Below are 16,268 nucleotides of genomic sequence, written 5' to 3'. Positions count from 1 at the left end.
ATGCAATTAGGCGCTAACAGAGACTATTCACATTCCAGGGGAGCTCGACATTGCAGTCTAGATGGCAGAGATGACGAGGGGCTGGGTGCAGGTCGCACACCAGTGTATTTTACATACATTATGCGTTTACAATTTCAGCCCTAAAGAGGTGTGCCGGAAATCACACGGCGCATGTGATAAGCGCTGATGCTGGAATAGAGCCGAGGTGTCCAAGCGTATCCTCTACCATAGTCAGAGAAATGTGGAATAATTGTCATGCAGATGTCTGGGGAATCTGTTTGAATCTGAACTGAGCCCTCTGGAGAAACCAATGTGTCATGCGGCACTGTATAGCTCTGTATCTCTCCTTAATAATATATAAAGCTTCAATAAATATAAACCAATATTCCCCAACTCAGAAATATCCCAAAGTTCTTAGACAAGAAAAGACATTTTTTTAATGTTTTCTTCAGTTGCATTTTCAGAACTTTTCTCTTTTTTGTGACACATTATTAAGTGGCATTTTAGCACGACCACTCTTGCTTGCAATAATGACGAGTTGCTATGTAGCTCTCGGCGTCACAGGGGCGTCGCTTCGTAGCGCTGTGAATAACAGAATATAATATGAACATAATTAATTGTGCTGAGTTTACCAGCGCCCCACAAAAGACCTGTGAATCTCTATACATAGGCCGGGTGCCTAGTGGTTGCGAGTGAATGAGACGGTACCTGCCAGTACTATTATTTTAGGATTATAAGGGTATCACCGAGTGCTGTATTCTCCGCGGCCGCTAGATGGCGCGGGGGAGTCAGCGCCTACTCCCGCACAGGCGGCTCCCGCTGCCTCCCGCAGACTCGTCCATCAGCTGCGAGAGGAGAGAGGCTGCCAGCCCCGCGCCCTCCCGGTACCGTCCGCCCTCCGCCCTGCCTGGCCGGGCTCCGGTGACCGCAGCACAGCTCCAGGCGCCCCATGTCTGCCCCTAAGCAGCCCAGCAGAGCCATGGACCTGAAGGAGGGCGACATGGTGGAGAGGGGCAACTCTGCCAGCGGGGTGGTGGTGCAGGTGCGCGAGAAGAAGGGGCCCCTGCGGGCGGCCATCCCCTACATGCCGTTCCCCGTGGCGGTCGTCTGCCTCTTCCTCAACACCTTTGTGCCGGGACTGGGTAAGGAGCGGACCCTCTGCTTGACTGGGTTAGCCGGGCGGGGGGAGCGGTGCAGCAGGTGTGTGCGGTGCCGCCCTGTGGCGCCCAGCTCCCCGTGCCCTCAGGTCTGATGCTGTCTGTGCCCTCAGATGTCTCCTGCTGTCACTGCACTCAGAGCTTCCCTGCTGTCACTGCACACAAAGGGTTGTTGTGTTTATGCTGTCCATGTGCACATGTTCCGTGCTGACAACACTGAAGTTATTTGCTGACATGTTACTCAGGTTTCTTGAGGTTCAGTCCACTCAGGGCTTTATAGTTGTCAGAGAAGTCCAGCTTTCATTGAACTCAGAGGTTTCTTGCTGTCAGTGTGCACAAAGTATTCTTGCTGTCACTGTACACAAGTGGTTTCTTCCTGTCACTGCACACAAGTGATTCTTGCTGTCACTACACACAAGTGGTTTCTTGCTGTCACTACACACACCCAAGTGGTTTCTTGCTGTCACTACACACACCCAAGTGGTTTCTTGCTGTCACTACACCCAAGTGGTTTCTTGCTGTCACTACACACAAGTGGTTTCTTGCTGTCACTACACACAAGTGGTTTCTTGCTGTCACTGCACACAGGTTTCTTGCTGTCACTGCACACATGGGTTTCTTGCTGTCAGTGTATACAAGTGGTTTGTTGCTGTCACTGTATTATGCAAGTGCTTTCTTGTTGTCACTGCATACAATTGGTTTCTTGCTGTCACTGCACACATGGGTTTCTTGCTGTCAGCATACACAAGTAGCTTCTTGCTGTCATTGTACACAGAGGTTTCTTGCTGTGACTGTTCTGAGATGTTTCTTGCTGTCAGTGTAAACGGAGATTGCTTGCTTCCAGTGTATACAAGTAGTTCCTTGCTGTCACTGTATTATGCAAGTGGTTTCTTGCTGTCACTGTATTATACAAGTGATTTCTTGCTGTCAGTGTATACAAGTGGTTTATTGCTGTCGGTGTACACAGAAGGTTCTTGCTGTCAATGTATACAAGTGGTTTCTTGCTGTCACTGTTTTATACAAGTGGTTTATTGCTGTCACTGTATTATACTAGTGGTTTATTGCTGTCAGTGTATACAAGTGGTTTATTGCGGTCGGTGTACACAGAAGGTTCTTGCTGTCAATGTATACAAGTGGTTTCTTGCTGTCACTGTATTATACTAGTGGTTTCTTGCTGTCAGTGTATACAAGTGGTTTATTGCGGTCGGTGTACACAGAGGGTTCTTGGTGTCAGTGTATACACGTGGTTTCTTGCTGTCATTGCACATAGAGGGTTCTTGCTGTCAGTGAGTTTCTTGCTGTGCTCCACTCCCCTCCCAGATGAATCTTGTCACTTCCTTAGCATGACTTTCTTTCAGTCCCCTGACCCCAGCAGGTATTTCCTGCTGCGAACGGCTCTCTTAGCAAAAACGCCCTGTTGGTTTTATCCCCGATCGCAGTTTTTTCTTGTTGTGCTCTCATCTCATCGCAGTGCATTCTTACTGTACTATAACCTCCAAGCAGAGGTTTATTGCTTTGCTATATTCTCCTAGCAGTGATTTCCTGCCGTGCTATACTCTTCAAACAGAGGTTTCGGGCTTTGCTCTCCGAGCAGGGATGCTGTGCTGTTGCATGCTCTCCTCCCAGAAGTCCCATACTGTGCTCTGCCCTCATTGCTGTGCTTTGCTCTCCTAGCAGTGATTTCTTGCCATGCTCTGATCTCCCTGCAGGGACACTTGCTGTGTTTTGCTCCCCTAGCATAGGTTTCTTGATTTGCTTTGCTCTCCTAGCAGTGATTTCTTACCATGCTCTGATCTCCCTGCAGGGACACTTGCTGTGTTTTGCTCCCTTAGCATAGGTTTCTTGATTTGCTTTGCTCTCCTAGCAGTGATTTCTTACCATGCTTTGATCTCCCTGCAGGGACACTTGCTGTGTTTTGCTCCCCTAGCATAGGTTTCTTGATTTGCTTTGCTCTCCTAGCAGTGATTTCTTACCATGCTCTGATCTCCCTGCAGGGACACTTGCTGTGTTTTGCTCCCCTAGCATAGGTTTCTTGATTTGCTTTGCTCTCCTAGCAGTGATTTCTTACCATGCTCTGATCTCCCTGCAGGGGCACTTGCTGTGTTTTGCTCTGTTTTGCTCCCTTAGCATAGGTTTCTTGATTTGCTTTGCTCTCCTAGCCAAGATTTCTTGCTATGCTCTGATCTCCCTGCAGGGACACTTGCTGTGTTTTGCTCCCCTAGCATAGGTTTCTTGATTTGCTTTGCTCTCCTAGCAGTGATTTCTTACCATGCTCTGATCTCCCTGCAGGGACACTTGCTGTGTTTTGCTCCCTTAGCATAGGTTTCTTGATTTGCTTTGCTCTCCTAGCAGTGATTTCTTACCATGCTTTGATCTCCCTGCAGGGACACTTGCTGTGTTTTGCTCCCCTAGCATAGGTTTCTTGATTTGCTTTGCTCTCCTAGCAGTGATTTCTTACCATGCTCTGATCTCCCTGCAGGGACACTTGCTGTGTTTTGCTCCCCTAGCATAGGTTTCTTGATTTGCTTTGCTCTCCTAGCAGTGATTTCTTACCATGCTCTGATCTCCCTGCAGGGGCACTTGCTGTGTTTTGCTCTGTTTTGCTCCCTTAGCATAGGTTTCTTGATTTGCTTTGCTCTCCTAGCCAAGATTTCTTGCTATGCTCTGATCTCCCTGCAGGGACACTTGCTGTGTTTTGCTCCCCTAGCATAGGTTTCTTGATTTGCTTTGCTCTCCTAGCAGTGATTTCTTACCATGCTGTGATCTCCCTGCAGGGACACTTGCTGTGTTTTGCTCCCCTAGCATAGGTTTCTTGATTTGCTTTGCTCTCCTAGCAGTGATTTCTTACCATGCTCTGATCTCCCTGCAGGGGCACTTGCTGTGTTTTGCTCTGTTTTGCTCCCTTAGCATAGGTTTCTTGATTTGCTTTGCTCTCCTAGCCGAGATTTCTTGCTATGCTCTGATCTCCCTGCAGGGACACTTGCTGTGTTTTGTTCCCCTAGCATAGGTTTCTTGATTTGCTTTGCTCTCCTAGCAGTGATTTCTTGCCATGCTGCGATCTCCCTGCAGGGGCACTTGCAGTGTGGTGCTCCCCTGGCAGAGGTTGATTTGCTTTGCTGTCATAGTAGGAGATTTTATTACTCTTCTAGCATATGTTTTTTGCTGTGCTGCCCTCGCCTAATAGAGGTTTCTCGCGTTTATCTCCTCCACTAGCAGACTTTTTATTCTGACGCATGCTCTTGTAGCAAAGGTTTCTTATTGTGCTCTGCTTTCTTGCCAAATATGCCTCTATGTGCTCTGTTATCCTGCAAGAAGTGATTGCTCCTCGTGCTACGCCCTCCTAGCAGGCGTCTCTTGTTGCGCTCTGCCCCACTAGCAGAGTTCTGTGGCTGAGGTTTTTTGTTGGGCTCAGCCCTCTTAGCAGAGTTCTCTAGCTGAGGTTTCTTGTTGTGCGCTGTTCTCCTAGCAGAGTTCTCTAGCTGAGGTTTCTTGTTGTGCTATGCCCTTCTTGCAGAGTTCTCTAGCTGAGGTGTCTTGTGCTATGCCCTCCTAGCAGAGTTTTCTAGCTAAGGTTTCTTGTGCTACGCCCTGCTAGCAGAGTTCTGTGGCTGAGGTTTCTTGTTGCGATGTGCCCTTGTAGCAGAGTTCTGTGACTGGGGTATCTTGTGCTATGCCCTCCTAGCAGAGTTCTCTAGCTGTGGTTTCTTGTTGTGCTCTGTTCCCCTGGCAGAGTTCTCTAGCTGAGGTTTCTTGTTGTGCTATGCCCTTCAAGCGGAGTTCTCTAGCTGGGGTTTCTTGATGTGCTATGCCCTTCTAGCAGAGTGCTCTAGCTGGGGTTTCTTGTTGTGCTATGCCCTTCTAGCAGAGTTCTCTAGCTGGGGTTTCTTGTTGTGCTATGCCCTGCTAGCAAAGGTCTGTGACTGAGTTTCTTGTTGTTATGTGCCCTCGTAGCAGAGTTCTGTGGCTGAGGTTTCTTTTTGTGCTCTTTTCTCCTAGCAGAGTTCTGTGGCTGAGGTTTCTTGTTGTGCCCTGTTCTATTAGCAGAGGTTTCTTGCTGTGCTGTGCCCTTCTGGCAGAGTTCTGTGTCTGAGGTTTTTTGCTGTGTTCTCTCTCCCTAGCAGAGTTCTGGGGCTGATGTTTCTTGCTGTGTTCTCTTCCCCTAGCAGAGTTCTGTGGCTGAGGTTTCTTTGTGCCCTGTTCTATTAGCAGAGGTTTCTTGCTGTGCCCTTCTGGCAGAGTTCTGTGGCTGAGGTTTCTTGCTGTGTTCTCTTCCCCTAGCAGAGTTCTGTGGCTGAGGTTTCTTTGTGCCCTGTTCTATTAGCAGAGGTTTCTTGCTGTGCCCTTCTGGCAGAGTTCTGTGGCTGAGGTTTCTTGCTGTGTTCTCTTCCCCTAGCAGAGTTCTGTGGCTGAGGTTTCTTGCTGTGCTCTGTACTCCTAGCAGAGTTCTGTGGCTGAGGTTTCTTGCTGTGCTCTGCCCTCCTATCAGAGCCCTGTGGTGAAGGGTTTCTTGCTGTGCTGTGTTCTCCTAGCAGAGTTCTGTGGCTGAGGTTTCTTGCTGTGCTCTGTTCTCCTAGCAGAGTTCTGTGGCTGAGGTTTCTTGCTGTGTTCTCTTCCCCTAGCAGAGTTCTGTGGCTGAGGTTTCTTGCTGTGTTCTCTTCCCCCTGCAGAGTTCTGTGGCTGAGGTTTCTTGCTGTGCTCTGTGCTCCTAGCAGAGTTCTGTGGCTGAGGTTTCTTGCTGTGCTCTGTTCTCCTAGCAGAGTTCTGTGGCTGAGGTTACTTGTTGTGTTCTGCTCTATAAGCAGATGTTTCTTGCTGTGCTGTTTTCCTAGCATAAGTTTCTTGTGGACGTTCCTTGTTCTGCTAACCTCTTCTAACTGATGTTTCTTCTTTGTTCTGTCCTCTTTTAGGAGAGTTTTCGTGCAGTACTCCGCTTCCTTTAGCAGAAGTTCCTTAGCAGTTATTTCTTGAATGATCTAGGCTAGGGATAGATTCCTGCTGTTACTTGAGTCTTGCAGTGGTGTTAACGCGTGGCACTGCTTGCTTGTTTTTACGGTGCTTCATTCACACACACACTTCGGTCTGTGTTCATTGTCCGACCATGTTGTTTGCTGTGCCCTTCCCCTGCGGGTGGTTTGTCTCTGTGCTGCTCCCTAAAGGGATGTTTTCTGAAGAGCCGTTTTCCTCAGAGAGATGTGTCCTGCTCTCCCGGGGCGTTCACCGTGCTCTGCTCTCTTGGCGGGGGTTTCTCGTCCGCTCTCTTTGCTTGTCAGCAGGTCTCCGCAGCCTGTCTCGTGAACGGGGGAGGCGGGGGTGCTGTCTAATTTAGAAATTGTAACCTGAGCTGTTCCCGCGAATCACCAAGTCTCCTTCTGGCAGAGGGGATGGAAACATCCATGGCGGGAGGGAGCGGTGCTGCGTGGGTGCCCGGGTCCGGCTCAGACTCCCGCGCTTTGCCGGCGCGCGCCTCTGCTCTCAGGTGCTCGCGGGCAGCGCTCCTCGCAAGTGAAAGTTCACCTACCTGGTATACAGCGCAGCGCCGCCAGGGGTCGCCACAGCACAGCAGGCCAGGTGTTAAGACCACTTATTGGAAATGTTAGAAATTGAGAAAAAACATAGGGCCGGAATCTGTACATTGGGGGAGGGGGGGTGGCAGAAGATGCAGCTATGAGGGTCTGGCCAGGACAACGAGGAGTAGAATAATGCATAATTTTTTTGTACAAACTCTGCTCTAAAAGAAATTGAAGGCAAGGAAAAGAGGGTTAGTAAAGCTGGTTCGGCTTATTTAATTGGTCACTGGCAGGAAGCCTTTGGCTTAATTAATAGATCACCAATAGACTGCGTTTAAAGCTAACTCATGGGTTTAAGGCACCTGCTGCAGTGATACATGTACCGCCACGACGTTTAAGGGTATAACACTGGTGATCAACTCTTGTGCTTACTGCATTTGCGTGTGTGTAGAGATCTTTGTCCAGTCTGTGGTCAGCGGCCTGAATTAGTAAAAATATGCAAGGTTAATGTGTCTAACTTATAAGACAGCAGGGTAATAATAAACATATTTTAAAGTGCGAATAAGTCAGATTTCACTCTGTGATAAGGGAATTGTTATTAATAGTGTACTTTCAATGGCGACCAGAGCATAAAAACCAACAACTGGGACACTTCCGAAACCAGGAAATAGACTACAATTTTGTAGGAGCGGAGTGAACACAGAATGACATCACTGGCAGAAGAGAGGCAATGAGCCACGAAGGGGGAATTAAATGCAGCTTTTGTACACCGTTATCTTCCTTGTTAACTAAATTGCTTTCTGCTAGGGGCTGATAACGAATTGTGCATTGGAACCAAGGAAGACCGCCTCCCTCCCTCTGTGTTCAGCCAACCTTTTCTGAAAATATGTGATACATTTACTGGAACAAGTCCAGTAAATGTATCACATATTTTCAGAAAAGGACTATTGTGGCAAGTCCGGACGCTTGGTCACGCTAGTTCTTACACACCTAAAAAGCTGTGCCTTGTGTTTCTATAGACTTTGCTTAGATCTACATATCTTACATACAACCCCTGGCATCCTGTAAAGGTGCACTGCAGAGGGTTTCTTTGCCTTGATGGGGTGGTGGGCGTGGCAGCTCGGTTCCATGCTCCAGGCAGGGCTTTAAGTGGGATGAAAAAACTGGGGGGGGGGGGGGACTCTCAAAGGGGCGTGGTCAACGTAATTAAGGGCATGGCTTAAATACAGGTAAGCTAAAAATCTGTGTTTAGCACAGTGTACCGCCCGACATGTATTTTGCTGTACCTGTCATTGCGTCCCTCCAGCTATATGATACAAGTCACATAATATCTACAAGTCAGGCCTATTGGCTTTGTCAATGGTTGTTAGTTGCGTAAAATAAATAAGCAGCAACTATGGCTTGTATATAATATTGAAAAAACTTCCACTTAAAGTCCTGGTGACACCACGACAATGTTGCTGCTCCCGAGTTTCAAAAGAGAAGTGAAATCCAGACAGAAAAGTACTCTCTTTAAAGGATTTCCCTTTCTCACGAACGCTCACCTCGGGCACACCAATGTGCCTGCTGTCACTGCAGTACGGGGAAAAATGGACCGGCACAAAGCAGAGCCCAATAGAGACCCGTTTCGAGGCACCCTTAAAAAACTGCCGGTGCTCAGACCCGGTGAGACCCGGCCCACTTAAAGCCCTGGCTCCAGGTATGCTGTGAGTGTGTTTCCCCTCCATCGCTAGCCGCCAGGACACAAATGGACAGAAGGAGGTTGATTATCCATCAAATGAGATTGATGCTGGCGGTCGCGTTGGATAGGAGCAGCGCCTCGAAGGTGCCACTCTGTTCTGGTGTCGGCACGTGGGCGGGGCATTCCCAAAGGCCGGCCTGGAACCTGGCTCCAGCCCAGGATTATCTGATGAAACTACACCGGGTTGAACTTGTAGTAAGATCAGAAAATCAGTGAACGTTAAATAACCTCTCTTGAAAAATGCGCTTTTGAAGTAGGTTTGCTTGTGCGCACTGCACTCCTAATGTGCTACTACCATCGAAAGTGATGTGTGCGTGACGTGATGTGCAACAGCAGTGCATGTATGAAGTTAACTACGCAGTACAACGGGGTAACTATTGTGAAACAACAATCCCGTTGCCTCCGCCTTACAAATACTCCCTACACTGCAGCATACAATGAATGCTCCCTGGCTGAGGTCTGACGCCGGTGAACACCCCAGGGTGTGTGAGACAAGCAGGAGTTGCTGTCCAGGGGTGGGGCTCTGCAGGTGAGTGCTGGTGGTGCTGTCCAGGGGTGGGGCTCTACAGGTGAGTGCTGGTGGTGCTGTCGAGGGGCGGGGCTCTACAGGTGAGTGCTGGTGGTGCTGTCCAGGCGCGGGGCCATGCAGGTGAGTGCTGGAGGTTCTGTCCAGGGGCGGGGCTCTACAGGTGAGTGCTGTTGGTACTGTCAAGGGGCAGGGCTCTGCAGGTGGGCGGGGCTCTGCAGGTGAGTGCTGGTGGTGCTGTCCAGGGGTGGGGCTCTGCAGGTGAGTGCTGGAGGTTCTGTCCAGGGGCGGGGCTCTACAGGTGAGTGCTGGTGGTGCTGTCGAGGGGCGGGGCTCTACAGGTGAGTGCTGGTGGTGCTGTCGAGGGGCGGGGCTCTACAGGTGAGTGCTGGTGGTGCTGTCCAGGGGCGGGGCTCTGCAGGTGAGTGCTGGTGGTGCTGTCCAGGGGCGGGGCTCTGCAGGTGAGTGCTGGTGGTGCTGTCGAGGGGCGGGGCTCTGCAGGTGGGCGGGGCTCTGCAGGTAAGTGCTGGAGATGCTGTCCAGGGGCGGGGCTCTGCAGGTGAGTGCTGGAGGTTCTGTCCAGGGGCGGGGCTCTGCAGGTGAGGGCTGGAGATGCTGTCCAGGGGTGGGGCTCTGCAGATGAGTGCTGGAGGTTCTGTCCAGGGGCGGGGCTCTGCAGGTGAGGGCTGGAGATGCTGTCCAGGGGCGGGGCTCTTCAGGTGGGCGGGGCTCTACAGGTGAGTGCTGGTGGTGCTGTGCAGGGGCGGGGCTCTGCAGGTGAGTGCTGGTGGTGCTGTCGAGGAGCGGGGCTCAGCAGGTGGGCGGGGCTCTGCAGGTAAGGGCTGGAGATGCTGTCCAGGGGCGGGGCTCTGCAGGTGAGTGCTGGTGGTGCTGTCGAGGGGCGGGGCTCTGCAGGTGAGTGCTGGTGGTGCTGTCGAGGAGCGGGGCTCAGCAGGTGAGTGCTGGTGGTGCTGTCCAGGGGCGGGGCTCTGCAGGTGGGCGGGGCTCTGCAGGTGAGTGCTAGAGATGCTGTCCAGGAGCAGGGCTCGGTAGGTGAGTGCTGGAGGTTCTGTCCAGTGGCGGGGCTCTGCAGGTGAGTGCTGGTGATGCTGTCGAGGGGCGGGGCTCTGCAGGTGAGTGCTGGGGGTGCTGCCCAGGGGCGGGAATCTGCAGGTGAGTGCAGGAGGTGCTGCCTAGGGGCGGGTCTCTGCAGGTGAGTGCTGGAGGTTCTGTCCAGGGGCGGGGCTCTACAGGTGAGTGCTGTTGGTACTGTCAAGGGGCAGGGCTCTGCAGGTGGGTGGGGCTCTGCAGGTGAGTGCTAGAGATGCTGTCCAGGGGCGGGGCTCTGCAGGTGAGTGCTGGAGGTTCTGTCCAGGGGCGGGGCTCTACAGGTGAGTGCTGTTGGTACTGTCAAGGGGCAGGGCTCTGCAGGTGGGCGGGGCTCTGCAGGTGAGTGCTGGAGATGCTGTCCAGGGGCGGGGCTCTGCAGGTGAGTGCTGGAGGTGCTGCCCAGGGGCGGGGCTCTGCAGGTGAATGCTGGAGGTGCTGCCCAGGGGCAGGGCTCTACAGGTGAGTGCTGGAGGTGCTGCTCAGGGGCGGCGCTCTGCAGGTGAGTGCTGGAGGTGCTGCCCAGGGGCGGGGCTCTGCAGGTGAGGTCTGGAGATGCTGTCCAGGGGCGGGGCTCTGCAGGTGAGTGCTGGTGGTGCTGTCGAGGGGCGAGGCTCTGCAGGTGAGTGCTGGTGGTGCTGTCGAGGGGCGGGGCTCTGCAGGTGAGTGCTTGTGGTGCTGTCCAGGGGCGGGGCTCTGCAGGTGGGCGGGGCTCTGCAGGTGAGTGCTGGAGATGCTGTCCAGGGGCAGGGCTCTGCAGGTGAATGCTGGAGGTTCTGTCCAGTGGCGGGGCTCTGCAGGTAAGGGCTGGAGATGCTGTCCAGGGGCGGGGCTCTGCAGGTGAGTGCTGGAGGTGCTGCCCGGGGGCGGGGCTCTGCAGGTGAGTGCTGGAGGTGCTGCCCAGGGGCGAGACTCTGCATGTGAGTGCTGGAGTTGCTGCCCAGGGGCGGGTCTCTGCAGGTGAGGGCTGGAGGTTCTGTCCAGGGGCGGGGCTCTACAGGTGAGTGCTGTTGGTACTGTCAAGGGGCAGGGCTCTGCAGGTGGGCGGGGCTCTGCAGGTGAGTGCTGGAGATGCTGTCCAGGGGCGGGGCTCTGCAGGTGAGTGCTGGAGGTTCTGTCCAGGGGCGGGGCTCTGCAGGTGAGTGCTGGAGGTGCTGTCCAGGGGCGGGGCTCTGCAGGTGAGTGCTGGAGGTGCTGTCCAGGGGCGGGGCTCTGCAGGTGAGTGCTGAAGGTGCTGTCCAGGCGCGGGGCCATGCAGGTGAGTGCTGGAGGTGCTGCCCAGGGGCGGGTCTCTGCAGGTGAGTGCTGGAGGTGCTGCCCAGGGGCGGGGCTCTGCAGGTGAGTGTTGGAGGTGCTGCCCAGGGGCGGGGCTCTGCAGGTGAGTGCTGGAGGTGCTGCTCAGGGGCGGGGCTCTGCAGGTGAGGTCTGGAGATGCTGTCCAGGGGCCGGGCTCTGCAGGTGAGTGCTGGTGGTGCTGTCGAGGGGCGAGGCTCTGCAGGTGAGTGCTGGTGGTGCTGTCGAGGGGCGGGGTTCTACAGGTGAGTGCTTGTGGTGCTGTCCAGGGGCGGGGCTCTGCAGGTGGGTGTGGCTCTGCAGGTGAGTGCTGGAGATGCTGTCCAGGGGCAGGGCTCTGCAGGTGAATGCTGGAGGTTCTGTCCAGTGGCGGGGCTCTGCAGGTAAGGGCTGGAGATGCTGTCCAGGGGCGGGGCTCTGCAGGTGAGTGCTGGAGGTGCTGTCCAGGGGCAGGACTCTGCAGGTGAGTGCTGGAGGTGCTGCCCAGGGGCGGGGCTCTGCAGGTGAGTGCTGAAGGTGCTGTCCAGGCGCGGGGCCATGCAGGTGAGTGCTGGAGGTGCTGTCCAGGGGCGGGGCTCTGCAGGTGAGTGCTGAAGGTGCTGTCCAGGCGCGGGGCCATGCAGGTGAGTGCTGGAGGTGCTGCCCAGGGGCGGGTCTCTGCAGGTGAGTGCTGGAGGTGCTGCCCAGGGGCGGGGCTCTGCAGGTGAGTGTTGGAGGTGCTGCCCAGGGGCGGGGCTCTGCAGGTGAGTGCTGGAGGTGCTGCTCAGGGGCGGGGCTCTGCAGGTGAGGTCTGGAGATGCTGTCCAGGGGCCGGGCTCTGCAGGTGAGTGCTGGTGGTGCTGTCGAGGGGCGAGGCTCTGCAGGTGAGTGCTGGTGGTGCTGTCGAGGGGCGGGGTTCTACAGGTGAGTGCTTGTGGTGCTGTCCAGGGGCGGGGCTCTGCAGGTGGGCGGGGCTCTGCAGGTGAGTGCTGGAGATGCTGTCCAGGGGCAGGGCTCTGCAGGTGAATGCTGGAGGTTCTGTCCAGTGGCGGGGCTCTGCAGGTAAGGGCTGGAGATGCTGTCCAGGGGCGGGGCTCTGCAGGTGAGTGCTGGAGGTGCTGCCCGGGGGCGGGGCTCTGCAGGTGAGTGCTGGAGGTGCTGCCCAGGGGCGAGACTCTGCATGTGAGTGCTGGAGTTGCTGCCCAGGGGCGGGTCTCTGCAGGTGAGGGCTGGAGGTTCTGTCCAGGGGCGGGGCTCTACAGGTGAGTGCTGTTGGTACTGTCAAGGGGCAGGGCTCTGCAGGTGGGCGGGGCTCTGCAGGTGAGTGCTGGAGGTGCTGTCCAGGGGCGGGGCTCTGCAGGTGAGTGCTGGAGGTGCTGTCCAGGGGCGGGGCTCTGCAGGTGAGTGCTGAAGGTGCTGTCCAGGCGCGGGGCCATGCAGGTGAGTGCTGGAGGTGCTGCCCAGGGGCGGGTCTCTGCAGGTGAGTGCTGGAGGTGCTGCCCAGGGGCGGGGCTCTGCAGGTGAGTGTTGGAGGTGCTGCCCAGGGGCGGGGCTCTGCAGGTGAGTGCTGGAGGTGCTGCTCAGGGGCGGGGCTCTGCAGGTGAGGTCTGGAGATGCTGTCCAGGGGCCGGGCTCTGCAGGTGAGTGCTGGTGGTGCTGTCGAGGGGCGAGGCTCTGCAGGTGAGTGCTGGTGGTGCTGTCGAGGGGCGGGGTTCTACAGGTGAGTGCTTGTGGTGCTGTCCAGGGGCGGGGCTCTGCAGGTGGGTGTGGCTCTGCAGGTGAGTGCTGGAGATGCTGTCCAGGGGCAGGGCTCTGCAGGTGAATGCTGGAGGTTCTGTCCAGTGGCGGGGCTCTGCAGGTAAGGGCTGGAGATGCTGTCCAGGGGCGGGGCTCTGCAGGTGAGTGCTGGAGGTGCTGTCCAGGGGCAGGACTCTGCAGGTGAGTGCTGGAGGTGCTGCCCAGGGGCGGGTCTCTGCAGGTGAGTGCTGGAGGTTCTGTCCAGGGGCGGGGCTCTACAGGTGAGTGCTGTTGGTACTGTCAAGGGGCAGGGCTCTGCAGGTGGGTGGGGCTCTGCAGGTGAGTGCTGGAGGTTCTGTCCAGGGGCGGGGCTCTGCAGGTGAGTGCTGGAGGTGCTGTCCAGGGGCGGGGCTCTGCAGGTGAGTGCTGGAGGTGCTGTCCAGGCGCGGGGCTCTGCAGGTGAGTGCTGGAGGTGCTGCCCAGGGGCGGGGCTCTGCAGGTGAGTGCTGGAGGTGCTGCTCAGGCGCGGGGCTCTGCAGGTGAGTGCTGGTGGTGCTGTCGAGGGGCGGGGTTCTACAGGTGAGTGCTTGTGGTGCTGTCCAGGGGCGGGGCTCTGCAGGTGGGCGGGGCTCTGCAGGTGAGTGCTGGAGATGCTGTCCAGGGGCAGGGCTCTGCAGGTGAATGCTGGAGGTTCTGTCCAGTGGCGGGGCTCTGCAGGTAAGGGCTGGAGATGCTGTCCAGGGGCGGGGCTCTGCAGGTGAGTGCTGGAGGTGCTGCCCAGGGGCGGGGCTCTGCAGGTGAGTGCTGGAGGTGCTGCCCAGGGGCGGGACACTGCAGGTGAGTGCTGGAGGTGCTGCCCAGGGGCGGGGCTCTGCAGGTGAGTGCTGGAGGTTCTGTCCAGGGGCGGGGCTCTACAGGTGAGTGCTGTTGGTACTGTCAAGGGGCGGGGCTCTGCAGGTGGACCGGGCTCTGCAGGTGAGTGCTGGAGATGCTGTCCAGGGGCGGGGCTCTGCAGGTGAGTGTTGGAGGTTCTGTCCAGGGGCGGGGCTCTGCAGGTGAGTGCTGGAGGTGCTGTCCAGGCGCGGGGCCATGCAGGTGAGTGCTGGAGGTGCTGTCCAGGGGCGGGGCTCTGCAGGTGGGCGGGGCTCTGCAGTTGAGTGCTGGAGGTGCTGTCCAGGGGCGGGGCTCTGCAGGAGAGTGCTGGAGGTGCTGTCCAGGGGCGGGGCTCTGCAGGTGAGTGCTGTCCAGGGGCGGGGCTCTGCAGGTGAGTGCTGCCCAGGGGCGGGGCTCTGCAGTTGAGTGCTGGAGGTGCTGTCCAGGGACGGAGCTCTGCAGGTGAGTGCTGGAGGTGCTGTCCAGGGGCGGGGCTCTGCAGGTGAGTGCTGTTGAGGGGCGGGGCTCTGCAGGTGAGTGCTGTTGAGGGGCGGGGCTCTGCAGGTGAGTGCTGCCCAGGGGCGGGGCTCTGCAGGTGAGGGCTGGAGATGCTGTCGAGGGGCGGGGCCATGCATGTGAGTGCTGGCGGTGCTGTCGAGGGGCGGGGCTCTGCAGGTGAGTGCTGTCGAGGGGTGGGGCTCTGCAGGTGAGTGCTGGAGGTGCTGTCCAGGGGCGGGGCTCTGCAGGTGAGTGCTGTCGAGGGGTGGGGCTCTGCAGGTGAGTGCTGGAGGTGCTGTCCAGGGGCAGGGCTCTGCAGGTGAGTGCTGGAGGTGCTGTCCAGGGGCGGAGCTCTGCAGGTGAGTGCTGGAGGTGCTGTCGAGGGGCGGGGCTCTGCAGGTGCGTGCTGGAGGTGCTGTCCAGGGGCAGGACTCTGCAGGTGAGTGCTGGAGATGCTGTATAGGTGCAGTGCTGTGCAGGTGAATGCAGAAGATCTGTCCAGGGGCGGGGATCTGCAGGGGATTGCTCGAGGTGTTTTCAGCTCAGGAAGCGGCGAGCATCTTCCCAGAGGCGGCTCTCTGGCGAGCTGCCATGAATGAGGTAGTTTCCTAGCCTGCATCAGCCACTCCCCTGGGGGCCTGCCTACGACAGCTGGCCCAGCGTCGCCCCAGGGGTCTGAGGAAAGCATGTCACTGGGAGTATGGGAACCTAAGACATCGCTTGGAGTAACGCCCCTCCCCCTTCCTCTCACACGCAGCCTGTTACAGCAAGGAACAGGAGTCATTTAATGCATGTATGTTTATGCCATGCAAGTGAAAACTACTGGAGTGCAGTGAACTGTGGTCTTTAGAGCAAGAATTCTAATACACATTTCTAACCATTGTCGAGAAGGGGGGGGGGGGGGGCGGGGGTCTCATGATTCATGCCAGTGCTTAATTTGTAAAATAACAAGTGCCATAGTTTTTCTTAGAAACCCACCGCCAAGTTTCAGAATACCAAGGCAGTCTAGTCTTGATTCCCCCTCATGCCTGTTTTATGCACCAAGATGCATTCCCTGCTCCGTTTCTACCCTTTACAGGGTTCTTTTTATTCCTGCTGTCTTTCTTTGTCACTGTTTTTCTGTCTTTGTCTCCCTTCTTGTTGCCGCCTTTTCTGCCTTTCTCGCTCCTCTTCTGGGTCACAGTCTGATATTGAAAATAAAGTCCTGGTCCCCAAAAAATCAGTGCCAGTGAGCCCCACCTGAAACCACCAATCCCAATAAAGCACAGCCCACTGCACGTTGGTAGTTAACTACTGTCGAGTAAAGTACGTCCATGTTTGACTTTCTGAAGCTCCCAGCAGGCTCCCTACGTGGCACAGCTATACCCAGATGTGGGTCTACAGTTTGCTGTGCCATAGAGCCTCGGGCTGCACAGATGTAGCTCTAATGCACCTGGACTTATCTTGTGGTCCCATGTAGAGGGACGTCGCCTTGTATTTCAGGGTAGATTACGCCATCAGTACCAACACAGATTGGCATTTTGTTGGTCTCTTGTGTTGTTTGATGGCATCAAGCCTTTCAGCACCTGCAAACGCCTGGATACCCTATCGGGTGATTAGCAGTGCTTTATAAATCCAGATTGATGGGGGTGGCAAGACCTCGGAGCGTAAAGGTGGTCAGCGCAATCCACATTGGTGGAAAAGTGTTGGCTCAAGCATTTATATACATCATTATTTTGTGGTCTCAGTGAGTGGAAAACCCAATGCATTGTCACAATTGTTCTTCACACCAATGAACTCCCTTTCTGGCGAAGGAGGGGGTGAGGAACAGGCATTGCGTCTTGTGTGCCAAAACCTTTCTTATGGGCAAG

General features: G+C 55.8%; 1 protein-coding gene across 1 annotated transcript in view; it reads left to right on the top strand.

Moving 5' to 3' along the window:
• Window positions 1-828: 828 nt before the first annotated feature.
• The window catches only part of STUM (stum, mechanosensory transduction mediator homolog), a 320,454-nt gene continuing 305,014 nt past the window's right edge, over window positions 829-16,268 (top strand). The window contains exon 1 of the mRNA XM_078649876.1: window positions 829-1,142. Within this exon, the coding sequence (XP_078506002.1) occupies window positions 950-1,142 (193 nt within the window). The 5' untranslated portion in view covers window positions 829-949. The remainder of the gene's footprint in view (window positions 1,143-16,268) is intronic.

The sequence above is a fragment of the Lissotriton helveticus genome, chromosome 6 (genome assembly GCF_964261635.1).
Source record: "Lissotriton helveticus chromosome 6, aLisHel1.1, whole genome shotgun sequence".
Lineage (NCBI taxonomy): Eukaryota > Metazoa > Chordata > Amphibia > Caudata > Salamandridae > Lissotriton > Lissotriton helveticus.
This window is presented reverse-complemented; position numbering and strand designations above follow the sequence as displayed.